General features: G+C 44.3%; 1 protein-coding gene across 2 annotated transcripts in view; it reads right to left on the bottom strand.

Moving 5' to 3' along the window:
• Positions 1-6282: 6282 nt before the first annotated feature.
• Positions 6283-18520, bottom strand: part of LOC118001894 (FGFR1 oncogene partner) — a 29555-nt gene continuing 17317 nt past the window's right edge. For both annotated transcript variants that reach the window (XM_034992070.1, XM_034992071.1), the window contains 6 exons: positions 16207-16433; positions 14066-14178; positions 12072-12140; positions 9677-9716; positions 8505-8601; positions 6283-7425 (listed from right to left, as the gene is read on the bottom strand). In XM_034992070.1, the coding sequence (XP_034847961.1) occupies positions 7351-7425; positions 8505-8601; positions 9677-9716; positions 12072-12140; positions 14066-14178; positions 16207-16433 (621 nt within the window). In that variant the 3' untranslated portion in view covers positions 6283-7350. The remainder of the gene's footprint in view (positions 7426-8504; positions 8602-9676; positions 9717-12071; positions 12141-14065; positions 14179-16206; positions 16434-18520) is intronic.

The raw sequence follows: 18520 nt of genomic DNA, 5'->3' as shown, positions 1-18520 counted from the left end.
GAGGGTTGGAAACGGGCTCTTCTGCTCTTCTGCTCTGACTCGCGGAAGAGACGCGGAAAGCCGCCAGGGAAAGGCGCCAGAGAACAAAAGCCCCAAAGACTGATCCCCACTGAGCCCATCCCCCGCCAAGGGGTGCAGGGCAACTCGGCCCAAACAGGGTTGCCTGAGTAACCGCGCGGCAGGCCCCTCCCGCAGAAGACAGGCTGGGAAAACAAGAGGCCAGCAACCCTAAGGTCCCAAGAAAACAGGTGCATCTTGCTTGGGTTCTGGTCAATAATTTGGACTCTATACATTCCCTCAACCACCCATCAACAGAATGACTAGGAGGAGGAGCCCCCAAAATAGAAAAGACTCAGAGATTATGACTTATGCTGCAGATTTACAAATGGATGCAGATATAACCAAGATGTCGGAGATGGAATTCAGGCTAGCAATTGTGAAGACAATGGCTAGAATGGAGAAATCAATTAATGGCAACATAAAGTCTCTAAGGGCAGAAATAAAAGGGGAATTGGTAGAACTTAAAAATGCTATCAATGAGATCCAATCCAATCTAGATAATCAGCTAGGGTAACTGAGACAGAAGAGAGAATAAGTGATCTGGAAGACAGTATAATAGATAAAAAGGGAAAAGAGGAGGCCAGGGAAAAACAACTCAGAATCCATGAAAATAGAATCAGAGAAATAAGTGACACCATGAGGCGTTCCAATGTCAGAATCATTGGAATCCCGGAGGGAGTGGAGAGAGAGAGGGGGCTAGAAGATGTATTTGAGCAAATCGTAGCTGAGAACTTCCCTAATCTGGGTAATGAAACAAACATTCGAGTCCTAGAGGCAGAGAGGACCCCTCCTGAGATCAAGGAAAACAGGCCAACACCCCGGCATGTAATAGTAAAACTTGCAAATCTTAAAGAGCCAAGGAAACCATCTTAAGGGCAGTTAGGGGGAAGAGATTCCTTACGTACAGAAGGAGGAACATCAGAATGACATCAGACCTATCCACAGAGACCTGGCAAGCCAGAAAGGCCTGGCAAGACATATTCAGGGTATTAATGAGAAGAACATGCAGCCAAGAATACTTTATTTAGCAAGGCTTTCATTTAGAATGGATGGAGAGATGCAGAGCTTCCACGACCAGCAGAAGCTGAAAGAATATGTGACCACTAAGCCAGCCCTGCAAGAAATACTAAGGGGGGTTCTATAAAAAGAGAAAGACCCCAAGAGTGATCTACAACAGAAATTTACAGGGACAATCTATGAAAACAACGTCTTCACAGGCAACATGATGACAATTAATTCATATCTTTCAATAATCACTCTCAACGTGAATGGCCTAAACACTCCCATAAGACGGCACAGGGTTGCAGATTGGATAAAAAGACAGGACCCATCCATATGCTGTCTACAAGAGACTCATTTTGAACCTAAAGATACATCCAGACTGAAAGTGAAGGGATGGAGATCCATCTTCCATGCCAGCGGACCTCAAAAGAAAGCTGGGGTAGCAATTCTTATATCAGACAAATTAGATTTTAAACTAAAGTCTGTAATAAGAGACACAGAAGGACACTATATCATTCTTAAAGGGTCTATCCAACACGAAGATCGAACAATTGTAAATATCTATGCCCCCAACATGAGAGCAGCCATATACATAAGCCAACTGTTAACAAAAATAAAGAGTCATATTGATAACAATACGTTAATTGTAGGAGACCTCAATACTCCACTCTCAGCAATGGACAGATCATCTAAGCAGAAAATCAACAAGGAAACAAGAGCTTTGAATGATACATTGGACCAGATGGACCTCATAGATATTTACAGAACATTCCACTCTAAAACAACAGAATACTCATTCTTCTCAAGCGCACATGGAACTTTCTCCAGAATAGACCATATACTGGGTCACAAATCAGGTCTCAACCGATACCAAAAGACTGAGATTATTCCATGCATATTCTCAGACCACAATGCTCTAAAACTGGAACTCAATCACAAGAAAAAATTTGGCAGAAATTCAAACACTTGGAAGCTAAAGACCACTCTGCTCAAGAATGTTTGGGTCAACCAAGAAATCAAAGAAGAACTTTAACAATTCATGGAAATCAATGAGAACGAAAACACATCGGTCCAAAACCTATGGGATACTGCAAAGGCGGTCCTAAGGGGGAAATACATAGCCATCCAAGCCTCACTCAAAAAAATAGAAAAATCTCTAATTCACCAACTAACTCTACATCTTAAAGAACTAGAGAAAAAGCAACAAACAACACCTAAGCCACGCATTAGAAGAGAAATAATTAAAATTAGAGCAGAAATCAATGAATTAGAAACCAGAAACACAGTAGATCAGATCAATGAAACTAGAAGTTGGTTCTTTGAAAGAATTAATAAGTTGATAAACCACTGGCCAGACTTATCCAAAAGAAGAGAGAAAGGACCCAAATTAATAAAATTATGAATGAAAGGGGAGAGATCACGACCAACACCAAGGAAACAGAAACAATTATTAGAAATTATTATCAACAACTATATGCCAATAAACTGAGCAATCTGGATGAAATGGAGGCCTTCCTGGAAACCTATAAGCTGCCAAGACTAAAACAGCAAGAAATTGACAACCTGAATAGGCCAATAACCAGTAACGAGATTGAAGGAGTGATCAAAAACCTCCCAAAAAACAAGAGTCCAGGGCCTGATGGATTCCCTGGGGAATTCTACCAAACATTCAAAGAAGAAATAATACCTATTCTACTGAAGCTGTTTCAAAAAATAGAAACAGAAGGAAAACTTCCAAATTCATTCTATGAGGCCAGCATTACCTTAATCCCCAAACCAGGCAAAGACCCCATCAAAAAGGAGAATTTCAGACCGATATCCCTGATGAATATGGATTCCAAAATCCTCAACAAAATCCTAGCTAATAGGATCCAACAATACATTAAAAGGATCATCCACCACGACCAAGTGGGATTTATCCCCGGGATGCAAGGGTGGTTCAACATTCGCAAATCAATCAATGTGATAGAACACATTAATAAGAGGAGGGAGAAGAACCATATGGTCCTCTCAATTGATGCAGAAAAAGCATTTGACAAAATACAACATCCTTTCCTGATTAAAACTCTCCAGAGTATAGGGATAGAGGGAACATTCCTCAAGCTCATAAAATCCATCTATGAAAACCCACAGCAAATATCATCCTCAATGGGGAAAAGCTGAGAGCCTTTCCCTTAAGATCAGGAACACGTCAAGGGTGCCCACTCTCACCACTGTTGTTCAACATAGTACTAGAAGTCCTAGCAACAGCAATCAAACAACAAAAAGAAATAAAAGGTATTCAGATTGGCAAAGAAGAAGTCAAACTCTCTCCCTTCGCAGACGACATGATACTTTATGTGGAAAACCCAAAAGACTCCACCCCCAAATTACTAGAACTCACCCAGCAATTCAGTAATGTGGCAGGATACAAAATCAATGCACAGAAATCAGTTGCTTTCCTATACACTAACAACGCAACTGTAGAAAGAGAAATTAGAGAAACAATTCCATTTACAATAGCACCAAAAACCATAAGATACCTCGGAATAAACCTAACCAAAGAGGTAAAGGATCTATACTCTAGGAACTACAAAACACTCATGAAAGAAATTGAAGAAGACACAAAAAGATGGAAAAATATTCCATGCTCATGGATCGGAAGAATAAACATTGTTAAAATGTCTATGCTACCCAGAGCAATCTATACCTTCAATGCCATCCCGAGCAAAATTCCCATGACGTTTTTCAAAGTGCTGGAACAAACAATCCTAAAATTTGTGTGGAATCAGAAAAGACCCCGAACCGCCAAGGAGATGTTGAAAAAGAAAAACAAAGCTGGGGGCATCACATTGCCCGATTTCAAGCTGTATTACAAAGCAGTGATCACCAAGACAGCATGGTCCTGGCACAAAAACAGACATAGAGACCAATGGAACAGAACAGAGAACCCAGATATGGACCCTCAACTCTATGGTCAAATCATCTTTGACAAAGCAGGAAAAAACATGCAATGGAAAAAAGACAGTCTCTTCAATAAATGGTGCTGGGAAAATTGGACAGCCACATGCAGAAGAATGAAACTCGACCATTCTCTAATACCATTCACAAAGATAAACTCAAAGTGGATGAAAGACCTCAATGTGAGACAGGAATCCATCCAAATCCTAGAGGAGAACATCGGCAGTAACCTCTTTGACATCGGCCTCAGCAACTTCTTTCAAGACACATCTCCAAAAGCTAGTGAAACAAAAGCAAAAATGAACTTTTGGGACTTCATCAAGATCAAAAGCTTCTGCACAGCAAAGGAAACAGTCAACAAAACAAAGAGGCAGCCCACAGAATGGGAGAAGATATTTGCAAATGACACTACAGATAAAGGGCTTGTATCCAAAATCTATAAAGAACTTCTCAAATTCAACACCCAAAAAACAAATAATCAAGTCAAAAAGTGGGCAGAAGAGATGAACAGACACTTCTCTGAAGAAGACATACAAATGGCTAACACACATGAAAAAATGTTCATCATCATTAGCCATCAGGGAAATTTAAATCAAAACCACATTAAGATACCATCTTACACCAGTTAGAATGGCAAAAATGGACAGGGAAAGAAAGAACAAATGTTGGAGAGGTTGTGGAGAAAGGGGAACCCTCTTACACTGTTGGTGGGAATGCAAGTTGGTACAGCCACTTTGGAAAACAGTGTGGAGGTTCCTCAAAAATTTAAAAATAGAGCTACCCTATGACCCAGCAATTGCACTGCTGGGTATTTACCCCAAAAACACAGATGTAGTGAAAAGAAGGGCCATATGCACCCCAATGTTCACAGCAGGAATGTCCGCAATAGCCAAACTGTGGAAAGAGCCGAGATGCCCTTCAACGGATGAATGGATAAAGAAGATGTGGTCCATATATACAATGAAATATTACTCAGCCATCAAAAGAGATGAATACCCAACTTTTACATCAACATGGATGGGACTGGAGGAGATTATGCTAAGTGAAATAAGTCAAACAGAGAAAGTCAATTATCACATGGTTTCACTTATTTGTGGAACATAAGGAATAACATGGAGGACATTAGGAGAAGGAAGGGAAAAATGGGCGGGGGGAATTGGAGGGAGAGATGAACCATGAGAGACTATGGACCTGAGAAACAGAGTTTTAGAGGGGAGGGGGGAGGGGGGATTGGTCAGCCCGGTGATGGGTATTAAGGAGGGCACGTACTGCATGGAGCACTGGGTGTTATACGAAAACAATGGATCGTGGATCACTACATCAAAAACTAATGATGTATTGTATGGTGACTAACATAATATTATAATTAAAAAAAAAAAACAGGGGCAGGGACACAAACAGGAGCAAATAAAAGCTTTTTATTCACTTTGAGTTATCAATAAAATGACACCTCACACTTGAAAAATTCCACTGTAAAATTCAGGTTTTACCATGAAAATGTGTTTCATGGATGAGTCTGTCAAAATGTATTTCGAAACACAAAGAAAATACTAGTTACATGCTCAAAACCTAACTAACTGAGATACACATGTGGAAATGGAACTTCTCATCACTAGGTATATGGCCGATGATGGAGGAGGCTCCATGTTTGGCCCTTTCTGCCCGTCCTCCCAGATGTCCTCAAAAGGTCAGATTCTCTGGGTAACAGAAGAATGACAAATTTCAGATGCTGCTGTTCAAAGTTTTCCATAAATTTAAAAAGCCACCTCCTGCTCTTCTTTCAGATAATATAAAAAATAAGTCACACAGTTGACTCAGATTCAAGAGGCCCAGAGCAGAACACAAAGCTTTATAGAAAGCGACGGTTTACACAGAAGACATCTAGGGAAATGCATTTTACAACAAGCACATTGGGGGACTTTTAGCAACAGATGACATCTCCACCCGGCGCTGCGTACTCACACAGGACACGGCACGCCACCAGGACTGAGGTCAGAGCCCGCAGAGCGAGGGCAGGCCCACAGAGCGGCTCCCAGGACGCACTGGCCCACTTTCTGTCCGACTTCCTCTTGGTGTTCGTGGCTCAGTTTCACTTAGATGTTACACAATCACACTGTCATGTTATATAATCGCAACCCTTTCGTTATCGCTGCCCTTCACATACGAGGGCCCGGCAAAGACTTCTGTAACACTGAGGCAGATAGGAAAAACCGGCGCTACAGGAACGACAAAGTCTGCTCACTTACTGAAATCAATCAAGTAGGTCTAGCTTACTCTTTATTAATAAAGATGACTTTTAATAAAAAAACATAATTTAATTCAAACAAAAAAGTACAAAATGTAGCACGCGCTCACAGCTTCACTTACAGTCCTGGGAACACACGCGGCACCCCCAGCAGTGCGGGTCAGCAACCCCCCGGGGACAGCAGCACAGCTCGGGCAGAGGGAGCGAGGCTGCCCGCGGGCCAGCGCCGCCTCCGTCCGGACGGGGCTGCAAGGAAATACGGACAGTGCACAAAGCCCAGCACTCCGGATACGGTCTGAGGCTGTTACTACTGGACAGTCCAATTTGGATTTTAATACGATCAACTTACAGATCGGAAATAAAAGCACTGCTTGGTGGTTTCAGATGCATTCTGGTATCAAGTATGTTTCCAGGCATCTTTACACACAATAAATTACAACAATAAAGAAGACAGCCTGTGACCAACAGCTTCTTCTATGGACAGGGGAGGTGACCACGACTGCTGTCAGCGACAATTCATGGATTAGAAGTCAAAACAACCTCTAGATTTCTTCGAAACAAGCAAAACTAGCACACACAGGAGTATTTAATAAAAGCTTACTGGTCTAACAACCCTTCCACATGGAAGGAAATACAAAATAAAGCTGACATATCAAATCTAACTTTCGGTAATAAGCTTCAGGCCACTTTGCCAACTCTCTGCACAACCGCCTAGTATCAAATATGCTTTGATTCTGGATGGCTAAAGCCACACACACACACACAGTTGTGTGAACCTACAGCTTTATTGACACCTTTCAGTAAGCTCTTAATACTCATATTTTCATGGGTTCACGCCTTGTAATGAATTTGAGTTGTAGATAATCAACTTCCAGCCAAACCAAATTAAGAATATTGTATCTTCCACACATGGGCTCAAGTAGGAAGCTTTTGTTTAGTATAATGAGAACTTAAATTTTTAAAAATATCTGCAGTCTTTTTGAAACACAAGGCACCAAGAGGGAGCAGACATTCCAGCAAAGAGTGATTGTCTGGGGAAAAAAAAATGGAACTGATCAGAGTCCTTTGTCCTTTGTTGATTAGAATACTTCCTTCTTTCACGTCTATGCAACATCTTCCAGATAATCCGCAATGTCACTGAGCTGGGACACAGTCAGGTCCTGTGTCAGGTCATCAAGCTTGGTTATTCAAAAGAAAAAAAAAGAACCAGTATCAGAATGCAGAGTCAAACAATTCTTAAAATACATTGCTATAATTTAAATATCTTATACTCTACAAACTGCTTCATATTCTGAAGTCCTCTACCTCACCTTCTTCCTATTTTGAAATCTGTGAGAATTACCCAAAGACTGAGCTAATAGCAGAACTCTACATTAACAACAACACAAAAACCTGCTAAAATAACCCGTCTGGAGCCCCTCTGGTAACTTTAACGCAGCACACCGTGGCCCCTGAGGCCGGCATGAGGTGCCAGGTAAGAGGCAGACCGTGGAGGCTGACCACGTGTCGGGAGTTCTCACTCAACCTCGCCAACAATCCTGGGAGGCAGGCATTCCCACTTCCACTGCACAAACAAACCAGCCAAGGACTGAAGGTTAAAGCCTGCCTAAGAACCACAGTCCATGAAAGAACACGTGCCCAGATGTTGCTGGCTCAGACGTGCTTTCATTATTAACATTTCATTTCATTTCATTATAACACCATAATGAAATAATAGAACATTTCATTATAACCCCTCTCAAAGGCCTTCCTGTCTGCTAATCCCTTGATGGTCACGAGCACTCCCTGCTCATTCTGGAAAGCAACGTTCACCTCCAGGCTGTAAGGACCTATGACCCGAGAGGCCCTCGCCTGACCGGGCTGCAGCTTTCTGTGGGCACGACAGGAGATCCCAAGAGGCTCCCTGGCCTCTCCTGACACACATCAAAGTATACGCCGCTGTCTGCCTAATAAAAAGGTCGTATGTGGACCTCCGTGCCGGACTCCTCACTGTACAGCCTGCGTCCACTTCTGCTGTACCGTCCCCATGGGCTGAGCTGACCTGCCCGCTGAGACGCAGCTTCACTGCCTCTCTTACACCTGCGCCAGTTTCTATCCTGACTTCTCCAAACAGGACGACTTGCTTCTGCTGACTACACCACCGGGTGGCCAGTTTGGACTCCAGAGCCGGGGCCAGGACTTTGTTAAAGCTCTGCAGTCCACCACTGCAAGAGACTCGGGCACACGCAGCACTCCCCGGGCAGCGCCCGCACCGTACTTTATCACTGGTATTGAGGTCGTCGATTTCCACAGAAAGATCTTCTTCGATCTCTTCACCAATACTCAGCTCACTTTTCTCTGAGCGATGGCTGGTACTAGTTTGAGAGAAAGAAAAGAAAAAAGAATGCTGAATATAAACATTTAAATAAAATATAATAAAATGATATTAAATCTCATGAATTTCATACACATTATCTCACTTGATCCTTAAAGTAACTTAGTGAGCCACAAACAGGCGAGTCACTTCAAGGGACTAGAAAACGAAGATCCATAAAGGTGACCGTGGCCACAAGATCAAGGAAGATGCAAACCCAGATTTTTACTATTTCATCTACTACATCATGCCACTCCTCAAAAAAAAACTGTTTAATAAATTAGTGGTTTTTTTAAGATCTTATTTATTTGAGAGAGAAAGAATGAGACAGAGAGAGAAAGCATGAGAGGGGGGAGGGTCAGAGGGCGAGGCAGACTCCCTGCTGAGCAGGGAGCCTGATGCAGGACTCGATCCCAGGACTCCAGGATCATGACCTGAGCTGAAGGCAGTCGCTTAACCAACTGAGCCACCCAGGTGCCCAATAAATTATTCTGTTAAAAAATAAACATAAATTCCCAATTGGGGGAAGAAAAAAAACCTGTCAATTGTATAAAATTCTCAGACTCTAATTTAAAATTTCTAATTGTATCCATAACAAATATTATTTCCAAACTATTAGGCAACTCATAGGATTATACTGTCCTTATGTATGTAAAAAAGTGGTCTGAAACAAAGTATTACGCGATGTCATCTGAATCAGAACAATAACTGGAGAGGGCCATTTTTAAAGTTGTGTGTGCCTCCCCCTCCCCTTCCCCACCGCCGCATTTAGGGAGAGCACATGGATCCCGACGACCTGACACCTCTGAGCGACTCTGCGTCCCTTCCTTGGGGCCTCTGCTTGACCCATTCTTATCAAGCTTTCTGGACGTGACGCATTTGTTCACATTCTAATGCGAAACCGAAACAGGTTTCAAAGTCCAGTGTATAATCCTGGATTAACTGTCTTCTCTCCATCTGCAATCAGTACGAACAGGAGAGTCTAATACACTAAAATGAGCACAAATGGAATTCTGTCCTACTTCCTGTGTCAGAAACTGTTTACACTGTATTTGTTGCCCAACTATGTTTCTCACCTATTAAAATCATCAACGTAGTCATCTTCTTCTCCAGTCCCTGTTAAGTTTAAGAAAAGATATGTTATGTTTATACCAACATGCTCCACAATTTATCTGCGATCACACACACACATTTCCTTCAGGAAAAACTACATTAATGAATTATATTGCGGCAGTAAAAAAGAAGTCGCCAGGATCAGAAATAGTATTTTTAACATATGTGATATGAAAGCAAATGACCAAATAAATTGCCTAGGAAGCAATAAAATGTCATAAAATGTAGTTAATACCCGGTCTTTTATTCCAAGTCTCTAAAAGCTTAATTGCATTATATGTTTACCATTTATAAAGTCATCTGATATTAAATGATATTATATTCATAAGAGCAAGTCATCGTAACTGTTACTGACACTTTTTTTTTAAAGGTTTTTTATTTGTCAGAGAGCGAGAGAGTGAGCGAGAAATAGCAAGAGATAGAGCATGAGCAGCTGGGAGAGGGAGAAGCAGGCTCCCTGCTGAGCAGGGAGCCAGATGCAGGACTCGATCCCAGGACCTGGGATCATGACCTGAGCCGAAGGCAGATGCTTAACCAACTGAGCCACCCAGGTGTCCCGTCCCTGTTACTGATACTTTCAACTCAACATAGTATATAAAATTTCAAAGTATCACGAAGTGTGAAGAGGCTACAGAGCAAAGCAAACAGGAGCATCTCACTCAGTGAGACGCAACGGGGTGCAAATCCCAGCTCTCCCTCTGAAGAGCTGTCAGCCCGTGGGAGAACTAGGTAACCTTCCTTGGCCGTTTCCTCAGCTGTGAAGATGGCCAAACCCACACCAAACAAACACAGGGCTCGCGTCAGGATCCATACGTGCGAAGTGCTGGACCCAAGCCTGGGACACGGTCTGCTCTCCACAGAAGGCCACGGGACGAGCAAGGGCTGCAGACGAATGGAGCAGCGTCACCAGCGTCTGACCGTGCAGCCCGAGCACCTGAAGACTTCCAAATCACCCTCCCCCTCCACATCACCTGAGGAACAGGGGAAGGCCCCCGAGAGCCATCTTCCAGGGACGGCCGGCACGGGGAGGACACACGGCCATGTGTGTGGCTGCCAGAGGAAGAGTGCAGACCGTGAAGAGGAGGCCCGGCTCAGTGGCCGGCAGGGCTTGGAGAACCCTGGATGCTCGTGAGTCCCTCCAAGTGTCAGACCAGACTATGTCTACACAGACACATCCCTGAGGGCATTTAAGTTCTAGACTAGTCAGACAAGTTGATCGTCTTCCGATAAAGCCCATGATTACTTTATCCATTTGTCAAATATGTGTGCGACTCCCAGGACCCCTGAAGTACCAGAGTAAGCAGTGTTTCTAGCCTCAAGGAGCGCCAGTGGAAAGAAAGAGGCAGCCGACAGCCAGACAAACCAGATGCTGTTAGAGAGCCTGGAGAGAACTCTCTGAGGGAAAACCTAAAGAAGGTACCAGACATACAAATTATTGGGGAACGTGGGTTCCCACAAGAAACACATGCAAAGGTCCGGAGACAGGAAGGGTGCAGTGGTTTGGAAAACAGTGAGGACACCAATACACCCTCAAAATAATGAGTCTGGGGGGTGGAGGGGGAGACAAGAGGAGGGAAGAGTAGAAAGGCTGGCAGGGGCCACCAAAGGCCTAGAACGTCATGCTCAGGACTTTAACCAAAGTGCAAAGGGGGAAGGGCAAGAGTGGAAGAGAACAGGGAAGTGATGTGTAATTTCCATTTTCTGTAACATCCAATTCCTGCAGGAAGAAGTGCGCTGGGGGGAGGGGGCACGCCTGGGTGGTGTCAGCTGAGCGACTGACTCGGTTTCGGCTCAGGTCATGATCTCAGGGTCATGGGATGGAGCCCCATATCTGGCTCCGCACTCAGTGGAGAGTCTGCATGAGATTCTTTCCCTCCTCCTCTATCCCTCCCACCACTCACGCACTCTCTCAAATAAATCTTAAAAAAAAAAAGTGACTGCCTTTGCACAAACTGTCGTCAGTGTGGGCTGAAACCTCTCCCCTTAGCCCTGACCCATCAGGTCCTGGCAGAGAAGTCACTTCCTAGGTGAGGCCTTTCCGGAATGCCTAGGCTAGGGTAAGTCACCCTACTATCCATTTTCACACCACTGCATATGGACTCTCAACTCCAAGTATCTGTAGGGACCTGTCTGATGCAGATCTTCCCTACTAGAATCCGAGCTCCACAAGGAAAGTCTGTTGTGGTTGGCTGTTTTATCCACCCCTGGCATATGGAGTAACCCTGGATTCACGAAGACCATCCAAACCATCTAATTACAAAGTGCTCACTGTAGGAGGCTAAGCCACTTCAATTTAGATTTTATTCTAAAAAATAATCACCTTCGGGCCATCAATGCTAAAATTAGAAATCTAGTTACCTAATCCAAGTGATCCAATTTTATCATTGACCAATTTCAGATCTTTCAAAACTGTGTTTCCTCTTTTACCTGTGAAGAAAAACATTCACATAAATTGACTTTGAGAATACAACAATCTCTAAACTGTACCACTTTTCTTCAGCATAGGGTTTATGACTAAAACGTCCAAACCAAACACCAAGAAAGAATTACAAGCTCTGATGATGCTGACGTCATGCACTGCACACCCTTGGTCACCACACGTAACCACACGTAAACATGTAGTCTTTACTGGAACCTGACCACCAAAATACTTTCTGGCCCAACTATCCGGCGTCACCATCATAACAAGCCTCACCGGGTATGAGTTAATTACTCTCATCAATTTTACTTTCCTCTGAACTTCTCAATGTTGCTTTAATTCAATTGCTATTCCATTTACCCAACTGACCTCACTGGTTTTATTTCTTCAGTCCCAAGTGCTCAATGTCCTGTCCACATCATTCTTCCCTGACCAGTGTTAAGAGTGATGTGATCATGACATGCTAGACTCCTACTGCAGGTGACAAAGACCAGGAGAAAGGACAAGAGGGAAACTGATGGGGCGCATTAGCAAACATGTGGCAAGTTTGCCAGACGGCTAAAAGCAGCCACACATCATCTCCTTCGCCTGTCCCGGCAAATCCTACTGCCCCAACACATGACGTAGAAAGGTTAATAAATACTGCAAAATTACACAAATTCATACCACAATTTCCTAATAAAGATCTGCTTTTTAGGAAATGTTCTCAAAAGAGGCACATTTATGCTGTGAACACGCTGTCGAGGAAATCTACATTTACTATGATACAGTAAGTGAAGTTCACGCACATATCTCCGTGTTTAAGGCTGTGCTTTCGAATCCTTGGTCTTGGTGCCATCTGTGTGTGGGGAGGGGGTAGGAAGTAAACTGTAGTCGTATGGCCATTCCATGTCTGCCTGACACCCCACCTCTCTGCTACACGTAAACACATCAGATTCATACCCCAAAGAATGAAATCTCGCCATTTGCACAACATAAATAGAGCTACAGAGTATAACGCTGAGTGAAGTCAAAGACAGACAAATACTGTATGACTTCACTGGAATGTGGAATTTAAGAAACAGGTGATGGGGATTAAAACATACACTTATCATGATGAAAAAATATTTTAAAAAATCAAACATACCTGTACTTCTGAAACAAATAATACATTATATGTTAAAAAAAAAAAAAAAGATAGCAGGAAGGGAAGAATGAGGGGGGGAAATCGGAGGGAGAGACGAACCATGAGAGACTATGGACTCTGAGAAACAAACAGGGTTTTAGAGGGGAGGGGGGTGGGGGGGATGGGTCAGCCTTGTGATGGGTATTAAGGAGGGCACGTACTGCATGGAGCACTGGCTGTTATACGAAAACAATGAATCAAGGAACACTACATCAAAAACTAATGATGTAAAGTATGGTGATTAACATAACATAATAAAAAAAAAGTAAAATAAACCTACTATCCTGAGTCAAAAAAAAAAAAATCAAAACATACACACAAGAAGAAAGTGATGCCAATATCCAAAGTAGAATAAAAAAGATAAAACAGATCCAATAGCTAAAAGATGAATATTTTAACATTCGTATGATAATTACTGTGGTATCACAGAATCTAAAAAACAAGTTCTTAAGAACTGAATTTAAATCCTACTCAAATCAATCTAAATGTCCAACAACAGAGAAAGGACTTAAAAATGTTTACTGTATAAGGCAGGTAAAAACTCAATTTCCTAAAAAAAAGTATTTTGATGGCACAGGAAAAACAAGACAAAACGATGAAGTGAACACAACCTTATTAAAGAGCAAAGAACAGGAACTATCACTGGTAAAATTATGGGCTTTTCCTGAACAATAAACAATGACCACATAGCATTTAAGAGAAAACACATCCTGAGTCCTCCAAGTCCGTGTCTTCAGTAAGGAGACCCGGGGGCTTCCAGGCACTCACTTTCAGAGTCTTTCAATGAGGGGGCTCCGGTAAGGGAGCTGAGTCCACTTTTCAAGGGGGGCGCGTCAGAGAGTGATGCAAGGCTTCCTGCTTGCTTACTAGGCTCATTTCTCCTAACAAGAAACAAGCGTACAGTTAAAGGTCACACTTACGTTCGGCCACTAAGACATAAGCAACGTGAATACACCGTACATGCACACTACACAGTGCTGGGAAAGACAGGTTATACGCTTCATAGACTCAAAACCATCAAGCATACCTACAAGGCGAGGCAGGCTGAGTGTCATCACAAATCCACGGGGCAAGTTATCAGTGAGAAATCCGCTCAGCTCCCAAATGATATCGCTGTTTGCCATCTTCAGTGTCCGTGACTTTTATCAGAGGCCCCTTCCAGCGCCCAGCAATGCAGGCAGGGGACAGCACAGGTGACCCGCGCAGCCATGTTGTGGGGAAGAGGCACCACAGCCCCAGCAGCTGATCTCCCCAACAGCCCTGCGCTCTGCCCTCCTGCGCACCCCCTCCCGCCACTTCCTACCTCTCAGAGGCCTCCTCTCCAACCCTGCCCTGCACCCCCCACTCAGGTGGGAACCTTCATAGGCTGCTGCCCGCACACCCCCCCCACCTGCCCACAGTGCGCCCACACCTCCCTCCTTCCAGCAGCCTCGCAAGGGGGTGCTCTGCGCCCCCAAGCACAGCAACCCCTGCACATCACTCGTCTCCTCTCTTAACGCAGGACTGTTCTCAGCAGACATGCGCACTGTGATTTCCCGCTATTTTTCCCCCACACCCCTGAACAACACAACTCACCAGAAAAGCACTCCCCACCTACAATCCCCCCAATCCTTTCCTAAACCCATTCTAATCCTTTGATACCCTGTCCCCTACCCACCCCCAACCCACAATCCCATCATCCCTGCCTCCAAGCTGCCGTGCGCCGTGGCCGACTTTCAGAACTTAGCTCAAGGACTCACTCTGGCCTCCTCCTTCCAGAACACCTCTCCTGGGTCCTCTCGGTCCCCTTCCCTCTTCCTCCTCCTCCCCTCGCTCATCTCCAGGTGCCACTCACTTCCCAGGTGACCACCCCTAGGCTCCACTGGCAGCAGGATCGAACACGGAAACCTCTCCCCTCATGCCCAGACCCCTTCCCTGCAGCCGGCTTCACCGTGCGTTAGCAACCTTCCCACACCTGACCCATCAGAAGTGAGCTCTAGACTGTCACCTGGCCCACCTGTGCAGCCCAACCCTGCTCTCCATGCTTCACCTGTCAGTGGTGTTTTCCACCTTCTGGTTGCTCAGCTGAAAACCCTGAACTTCCCCTGATGTCACTGTATTCTTTAACACTTAACAACAAATCCTTTTGGATCTAACCTCAAAAGACATCCCCAAACCATCTATTTCTCACCACTTTTGCCGTCATCTTTCACCTGGAGAAGAATCCTGACAGCTCCCAGCTGGAGACCCAGCAGCCCAGTGAGCCAGTCACTCTGCTGCTCAGACCCTGGGGCCCCCAGTGTCCCTCGGGGTAAAGCCCCACTCCTGCTAGAGTCAGCACCGCCCCGACCGGAGTCGGCTCCACAACGCCCCCCAGCCGTTCTCTGACCTGTCGCTCACCTCTGCCTGCGCTGCTTGGAGCTCCGGTATCCGCCGGGCTGACTCTCTCACAAGCTTGGGCTCTTTGCTCAACCAGCCCCTCGAAGGCACGCCCTCCCTGACCTAACGCTATCACGGAACAGCACGCACCTCCACACGCTCACCCGCCCCCGCCCCTGCTCCGACCCGTCACTCTGGCTGCATCCACCCAGCACAGCGTGTGGGGATTCTCACTTCTCGCTGCCTCTGCCCACAGGCCTGTAAGCTTCTGAAGGCAGGGGCTCTGCTGTGTTCTGGCCACACAGCTTGCGCCTGGAACAGCACCTGGCACATGACGGGCACTCAGTCTACACTTCCCTACAGAAATTACGAATATCTACGCTTTTTACCAGCGGGAATTATTTTACAACATAAAAGGCTTTACGGACAGAAAATCAGACTTACATATTCAATAATTACAGAAGTTTTAGCAGCTCATTTTTTAAATATAAAATATTTAGAAACTGTATTTTTAAGCCCCTAGTTTGATAATCCAAAAAGAGTTTACTCACCAACCGTAAGTTTTTTCTGGTTTAGGAATGGGATCATCAAAGAAAGAATCCCCTTCCATATCATCTTCATCTGGACAAAGACCCGCTTTGTCTTTGACATCTAGACTTTTGTTATTTAAGAAAGATCCAGTTTTCGTTTCGTGGGCCAGCAAGCGGAGACCACCTTTGCTCTTTGGTTCTGATGAGGAGACACTCGTATCACTCTGACTAGCATCATTACTGACCTTCTAGAAAAAGAAATGGGAAAGAGAAGAGGCCTCCTTGGTGAAATAAAATATTAATAAGCTATTTTAAATAGCAAAATGTCACATAAACATACACAAATCTGTGTCTACGTGTGCAAGTGCATGAGGGGGAGAGTAACTCCAGGATCTAACAGTTCACCCCCAGTTCATAGCATGGCCAATTTCTGAAGGAGAAAATGTGCATAATGATGTGTTCAGGCCATTCTTTGTCTCCCGCCCTAAATGGAAATATCTTTACCTATTCCATTTATAAACAACTTCTGCATTTCCTCTTAAAGGCACATCACTCCTTCGAAAATTATCTTAAAAATGAGTAAATTTCCAACTTGTAGAAAAGAGAAGGCATTACTAGTAATGGAGGAAGAGTAGTTCACATACATGAACCAAGTACTAAAGCGTCCATCAGTAAAAACAGCAGTTTTCCACCCAGGGCAAATGCGACAGGTGTCAGGGTGAAAGATGTCGCCTTTCCCACTGCCGTCCGAAGGTAGACTGGCTACTGAAAGTGCTGGTCTGGATTCAGACTCTCGGATAACTTCCTCTCGTGCCCAGGGACCTGCGCCATGGAGGTCTCCAGGCATCTTGAATCATACAAAATACTCAAGCATTTTTACACCCATCCCGCTGATCTGGTGATGTTGGCACAAAACAGCCCAGTGCATTTCTCGTTGCCCAAGGCCTTTTTACTCCATGCTTGGTCAGACTGTCTATGTCAATAACAAAAGTAACAGCAAACACAAACAACCATGCTCGTCACTACAGAGGGAGCTGACATTTCTGGAGCGCCTTCCGGTCCCTCCCACAGGTTACGTCCTTCTCACTCTCAAAAGCAGCCTACGGTGCAGGAGGAACAGGTTCTGGCTTCTCTGCAGATACGGAAGAGGCGGCATGCAGACATTCCAGTCATGTGCCAAGGTCCCCAGAAAGTGAAAGGGTCAGGTCAATATGGAAGTCTGATTCCAGAGCTTAGCTCGTAACACTTAGGTCACGCTATTCAGTTGAGTCGTATGAAAATAGAGCTTCTGTGGGTTAAAACGGACAATTTCCCAAGATTCAGCCTTGCACACTGAAGAGGGCCGTGCTGTGTACAAGGCCTGTGGTGTGCAAGAGAAGACTCTCCTGAGCGGTGCGGGGGGCAGGCCGGCCATCCTCCACGACTGACCACGCGATCCTAAGGAACTGCCTGTTTGCAGGCATTTGAGTGTCCCCAAGAATTCAACCAGAGCAGGCTCTTCCAAACCTGGCTACTGCTGGGAGCTAAAAAAGAAGGCGTGTGCAGCTGGGGAGAAGTTTCTGGAGAAGACACTCCCTGAGGAGGACTGCCCTTTCAGTATGCGTAGAGACAGAATGGAGCGCGTATGAAAACGCACGTTTACAACAGGCAGAGGCCAGCATTAGCCGAGAGCAGGCAAGACATATGCTATACAATTTCTAGGGCCTTGTACAGAAATTAATTATTGTAAAAGACATGTCTGGAAAAATAAACACCAAGTTATCATCTTTTAGACAACACAGGCTATTTTCCAAGGGCAGAAACATTTTACAACTTTCTTGAAATTTTCCTGGTAGGATCAAATACAGAGAAGCACTACCCTCTTACATATTCCTTAGATTCATGGCCACTGTAATTTATGATTTATAAATGTTGAAAACTGGATTTATAGATTTTCAAAGACATATGCATTTGGAAATAAATACCAAGTCTTGTGATACTTAAACCCATTTACAATTTAGATCCTGAGAGATCTATTCTCTCCATCAAAACACTCCTGAGAAAATTGAGGACAGACTGGTGTGAAAATAAAATGGAATGGAATGTACATGTAAAGCAACTTTACCAAAAAACCACACTTATTCCAATAAAGTCTGCCTTCCCCATGAATTCACACATTACCAACATAACTTAAGTCCACATGATGAACTATCTAAACTTAGTAACTAACATCTACCCATGACTAGTTTTTGACTGCATTCAGCCATATCCCTGCTATAGGAACAAAGACTAGTTTGAGGAAGACAAGTTTCATGGACAAGCACACTCTGATGTTCAGCACAGTATGTATTTTTAA

This window comes from Mirounga leonina, unplaced genomic scaffold, assembly GCF_011800145.1.
Source record: "Mirounga leonina isolate KUSES-001 unplaced genomic scaffold, KU_Mleo_1.0 Mir_55, whole genome shotgun sequence".
NCBI classification, from domain to species: domain Eukaryota; kingdom Metazoa; phylum Chordata; class Mammalia; order Carnivora; family Phocidae; genus Mirounga; species Mirounga leonina.
The sequence above is the reverse complement of the archived record's forward strand: the minus strand, read 5'-3'. Positions and strand labels throughout refer to the sequence as shown.